Source organism: Osmia lignaria, chromosome 14, assembly GCF_051020975.1.
Source record: "Osmia lignaria lignaria isolate PbOS001 chromosome 14, iyOsmLign1, whole genome shotgun sequence".
Taxonomy (NCBI): Eukaryota; Metazoa; Arthropoda; class Insecta; order Hymenoptera; family Megachilidae; genus Osmia; species Osmia lignaria.
The window spans coordinates 866016-872022 of record NC_135045.1 but is presented as its reverse complement, the minus strand read 5'-3'; the positions used below and the strand labels follow the sequence as shown (position 1 = coordinate 872022).

The window sequence follows — 6007 nt, the reverse complement described above, 5'->3', positions numbered from 1 at the left end:
TGTGTATTCCATCGGTTGCGTTCTTCGCGAAAATGCCTCGCCTCGAGCCTCTAATTATGCTCGCGATCAATCAACATTTAACAGTGCTACAATTTCTCGATGCCTAAACATCGTTTTGTACAGCTAAACCGAACGTCGAGTCGTTCATCATCGGCTATTCCGTTGTGGACATAAACTACCCTTTAGGAAGACGCGACATGGAAATAGAAGACCATAAGTGAAGGTTTTCGAATTTGGATTCGAAACAACAGTGGTCCAATTAAAACAACTTTCTCCTACATTCATCTCACATTCATCCCCATAACGTATCAATTTTTGATAAAATAAAAACAAATAGTTTGTCAGTCGTTTACGTTTTGTATCTAAAATGTGTCGATAACTCGAGTTTTTCCAGGTTTTCATACCCTATCGCTGCTTGAAATTCGAAACACAGAGCGTGTGTAACTGTGTTAAAGTGGAAAACAATTCGCTGGAAAGTTGTGTAATCGTTTAAAGAACGGTAGATGGTATTGTATTTGTAATTCGTCTAATTATTATTTATTCTATTGTATTTAAGAAAAGAGAAAGGGAAAAAAGATGATAAGCCTGTATGTCTTGTTACCACGTTCATATTTTCATTGACGGAGAATATAATTTGTACATACTGTCGAATAAACTCGTCTACGATGCGTGAAATTACTTCATCTTATACATCCTTATTTCATCGAAACATCAAACAGAAGATTCGAATGGGAAGACGTCGAAGACGTTTTGGAAGGAGCGCGTCGTAAATTATGGAACGATTCGTGAAAAATAGGCACTGTCAACGTCGGGAATTGAACGGAAGACCTTCGAATTCGCAACCAGTTACTTTATTTACTGCGACAGCCAGCTGTCATCCTTCATCTCAGGATTTCTCTTAAGGGAGCACGACACTGACTTAGACAAAATTAACTTCTTCTATTTATTTGCATAATGGCAATTTTTATAAGATTTATTCTCGCCTTAATCATTAGCTATTCGATCGATTAACACATCGATCGCGTGCTTGAATTGTCACGAACCACCCGCTTTCCCTTCAACTTTACATAATTCCGCACGGTCATCCCGACGCGGTTTTCGAGCTCGTAAATTCTTGACGACACCGTCCCGTACACGCGCACGGACACCGTGTGCGTTGAATCGCGAGTAAAAAGACGGCACACGCCGAAGAGAAATAAAATTTCTTCGCCTTCCTCCATTTCCTTTTACGGCCTACGCTCTGTACCAGCTGTAAAATCCAGCGACCAACCGGCGCCACGATATGTCGGAGATGCCACTGGAACGATCGTATCGCCTTTCTCATTGTCACTTATTTACTCGTATCCTGACCAGAACGATCTTGCACGATAAACCCCTCGGAATCGTGTATGCCCCGATGCCGGTCATTCATCGTAACTTAAATATCACATTGAGTTTCGAGGATGATTTATGAAATATGCAAAGTGATCTGTTTTCAATCGAAAATGATAGATCATTGAAAGAGATTATAATAATGAGCTTTCCGGATGAAAAGGTTTATTGTTTGTAATTTCATTCTATTCGAGTAGATGGAGTATCGATGTTCAGAATCTGTACAGAATCCTTCAGTTTTAACAAGCTATCGTATCAGCTTTCGATCAGTTTCGAATTTTCAGGACTTAATTAATGCGTTCATCTATCCCGTTGTAAATTGTAATTGATTTAGGTACGATTCCAATTGCAGTAGTAATTTTATCTTTCAATTCCATTCGATTCATTCTATTTGACTTTAAACAAATGATGAACGATCGATCCGGATCGTTAGAGAAAATTTCAGAGTGATGAAGGCACATTTGTCTCTGACAGAACCTACTCGTATACAATAACAATCTGAAATATCCGTTAGATTTTTTTATAACAATTGTATTTAGAAAATGTCTTGTGTCCACTATCAGTCGTCAGATCCGTCAAGAGATAGAAGCTACTATGATGGCCAATGCAATCGTTTCGTTTCCTCTTCCTATAACCCACGAAATCAAACGGCGGATACCTATCGAAGTGGTACGCAACGTTAATTACAATTTACATGCCGGTTTATTCACTTTTAGAGCTGTACTGATCGTTAACGAAATTAATTCGATCACTGCGAATGAATCGTGTACTTTTGACTCGTAGGATATTGCGCCGGCTGGAGGATGCACGAGTTTCAAGGGAACAACGTCGAAACACCCACGCCAGGTAATATGGAACTCTCAAAGGAAAAGTTTGCTCTCCAAAGCGATCCTTTCAGGCAGATGATTTAACTTCTGTAAATGTATGCACGTGCACGTATGCTGAAAAGAAAATGATTTTATGTGCGATTTCCTATTCCGTTACTGACGCAAGCTACCAGCTATTTCCCTATCGACTTGCTACTTTATTTTTCAAACGTTTTTACAACACTGCTGCTTTTGACGCGTCAGACATTAATTCTTTAAGGAGGAGGGTGCATTCAGATATTCTGTTTAGGGTTTAAACTGGGTATCCTTTATAAAGAAACTCCAGGCATCGATATATCATCAAGCAAAAAATGTTATTCATTGATTTTAAAAATGGTTGAAGCGAAAGGAATATTAATGGTGATTTCATACGATGATCGTTGTTTAATAGCTTAATAGCTAACGGGCTAAAATTCCATCGCACGAGATACGCGTTCAGTGAATTAAACGTATAATTACTAACTGGATAATAAAATGATGAACAGTCAGATAGCAGAGATTCAACTGTACTTTGATCCTTTCGCTTTACGACTATAATGTTCGATCAAAAAGTGCTGACGCCATCGTGGTACAATCTTGTAATTCGTAGATTTCTTACAATTTATTGCCTAAAGTATTATTTATATTTTTATAGATTCTACTCTCTTCGATTTTAAATAGATATTAATCTAATCTACAATTTTTCTTCTCAGGCAAGGGTGAACCAACGTTCTCGGATCCTCGAATACATACTCCAAGAGCCACGTACAAACAGGAAACGACGATACACGGAGACCAGCTCGCAATCGAGAAAATGCAAACGAAAATCAAGTTTCTCGAGAACAGTAATATTGTGATGCAAACACGTAATCAGAAGCTTATCACCGAGAACAAAGCTCTCATGTCCCGGTGAGAATTAATGGACAAGATTAATTCATATTCGCTCCAGCTTCCATACAAGAATCGATAAAAAGGATGCTTTCGTAGTAATTTGTAAAAAAATTAACTTGAAAAATTGTTCTTCGTGGTATGTATTGTGTTCTTTTCTGATCGAGATAACCAGAACTTTGATTTGAAAGAAATCATTTCTCCATGGAATTTTATAGAAACTTTACCTCCATGAATATTTACTAAAATAATATTACAAAATGTTGAGACGGAAAGGTTTTAAACAGAGAGGAATTTTCAGAGTTTCATTAGCGATTGAAAATTTCGTGTGCTTTATACATGTAGAAAATGAAATAACATTTTCAGCGATGAGAGGATCAACTTTATCTCTTTAACGTATTTTCATCCTATCTGTTCACACATATTTAATAATTGAAATATCATTATCATATATTCTACCTTCAAATAATTTTCACTCAGAAAGAAAGAAAAAGGTGTAAAAGAAGATTGTATTGCTTCGAGAGAAATTGAAATTCAATGATTTCATTAATTTATTCTCTGTTCTATATTTCTATCTATCGTGATATTTATTTGCAAGATTGGAAGAGGAACAGGACGAGGTGAGGGGGCTCGAAAAAAAGATAACGTCTCTTCAAGAGGAACTCGACTGTAATAAATTGAAGCTGGAAGAAATGAAGAAGGAAGCGGAAGCCAGTGTATACAAATGTTTACCCTTGCCTTACGTTTTCAAGCTGAAATTTGACTTTCTTTTTAGAAAAAAAATGCGTGCATGCTGAAAGCAAATGCAACCTCGACTACCAATATACCGAGGATCGATCGAGGGGTACAAGTTTGGGCGGTGTGCATGGGATGTCGAAAGAAATTGGAAAGTTGTGAGAAACAACCACCCACCGTTACCATTACCAAGTAAACTTTTTTAATTGAAAAGTTTTTCCTCGTAAAATTATAAGAATATTTGAGTATTCTTCTTTCTCTACATCGCGATAGATCCGAGCTGGAAGTATTAGAGAAGGACATGCAAACCCTAAGGGACACCATAATCGCTAGAGAAGAAGCATGGGACAAAGCGATGGAACGGGAAGAAAATTATCGACAACAATTAACGCGATTAACAACAGAGACCATCACTGCTCGTCACCTTTCTGAAACTCGTCACGACGAGCTTAAGACAATGACGAATGCACTCTCGGTAACGAGAAATTATTTAAACAATCCTGACGAGATTAAGCAAAAGAAAATAATGTCACAGAAATGAGATCTTCCATTTTAATAACTTGTGAATTCTTCTCAACTATCTCTCTTCTCATTTCTTTGCTTTTCGTTGGAATCTCGTTAAATTAATCTGGTTTCACCACCAGGAAAAGGAGTCAGAGCTGAAGACGCTTGAAAAGGACAATTTCAACTTGAGGAAACTACTAGCAAAGCACTACAACGTGTATCAAAGGTAAAGAAAGTAAATTCTACTGTTCAATTTCAAGAAACAGAAAGCAAAATAATTGAATTCCTCTAGTCAACAGGTCGATAGGTAACTAGAATAAATATAAGCAATTAAGGTAAGAGGAATGAAAGAAATTAACCGGAGTAATTTACTAGAGAGCTAGTGGACAGTGGGTAGCGAAACGAAAAGGAAAAGCGACGAGAAAATCATTAGATCGTAGCGGAACATCTCGCTTTTTGCCAGAGTCTCGCATCGTAACCTCTCTAACCCTTAAACCGGGCTACACTCTCCGCATTTTAGTCGTTTCATTAGTGAAACGGCCGCCGTAATGTACCGCGGAGAATGCCGCTTCAAATTTCACCTAACGAGATGCGAGCTTCCTCTACGCCAGACACTCTGGCATTTCCCCATTTCACTCTCACCTTTCCCCTTCCTTTCCTTCTTCTTCTTGATGTGTAAAGGATCGTGTTAAATGCACCGAAAATTTCATTTCAATATACACATGTACCCGTTGGTTGTATCTCAATCGATCCATTTCTTCTTATTTTTTATCTGAAAAATATTCAACGTTCATTATGTATGATGAAGCGTTTAAGAATAGGTACAGTTCTTTTTTTATACGTGAAAAAGATTTCTTCTTTTCAGCCCGCTATAATTATTAGGCCACCTGGCATGTAAATGATTTTAATTATCGATAAATTTGTAATTGCAGAGGACAAGAAGGAATCGAGATAAATGAAAAAGATCAAAGGTACATCGAAGAAGTTGCTCGTATGACCAGTGTAAAGTCTAAACAGAAACAAAAATCAAAAAGCGCCTGTTCCGAAAGAACCCCGCATACGATTGCTCACCAAACTGCAATTAGTCCACGTGAGAGAAGTGTAAAAACAATGAAAGATCAGACAAGTTCGTTGAGGGAAACGAAACGATAAGAAAAATGATTCTTTTGTTAAAAATATTCGCAAAATGATACATTAAATTTATTTGTATCATATTTTCAACTCAGGAATGTCGATAGTCAATAATGAAGTGGTCGTCCGTCTTAATTTTTATATTCTTAATTATCATTTTATAATTACATCCTTTTTTGTAAATGCGGGCAGTGGGGCTGGGTATGCCTTTGTTCTCGAGGGATCATGATTTTGAGAAAAAAGTTATTAAAGTAATTGTTTGACAATACAAAAAGATCCGTCGCTTTTCGCAATCGAAGGGGATACTGAGGAAAACCACCCGGAATCGCCACACAGCATTACTTCAGTGGGGTCCTGAAGAACCCTCCTTCACATTTGTAAGTAACGCTTTCGGGTGATTGGGGTCCTGAAGAACCCTCCTTCACATTTGTAAGTAGCGCTTTCGGGCGATTGGGGTCCTGAAGAACCCTCCTTCACATTTGTGAGTAGCGCGTTCGGGTGATAGGGGTCCTGAAGAACCCATCTTCACGTTT

The 6007-nt window shown here is 37.8% G+C and overlaps 1 protein-coding gene across 2 annotated transcripts; it reads left to right on the top strand.

Annotated features, from left to right (window-relative positions):
* The first annotated feature begins 1811 nt into the window (after window positions 1-1811).
* LOC117609219 (uncharacterized) lies at window positions 1812-5689 on the top strand. Of its 2 annotated transcripts, none has more exons than XM_034335266.2 (8): window positions 1812-2040; window positions 2155-2217; window positions 2930-3125; window positions 3703-3820; window positions 3880-4031; window positions 4113-4314; window positions 4490-4569; window positions 5276-5689. In XM_034335266.2, the coding sequence occupies exons 1-8, from the start codon at window positions 1914-1916 to the stop codon at window positions 5493-5495; spliced, it is 1158 nt and encodes a 385-aa protein (XP_034191157.2). In that variant the 5' UTR covers window positions 1812-1913; the 3' UTR covers window positions 5496-5689. The 2 variants fall into 2 exon arrangements, with proteins under 2 accessions (XP_034191157.2, XP_034191156.2); XM_034335265.2 differs by having other exon boundaries at window positions 4484-4569.
* The last annotated feature ends 318 nt before the right edge of the window (window positions 5690-6007 follow it).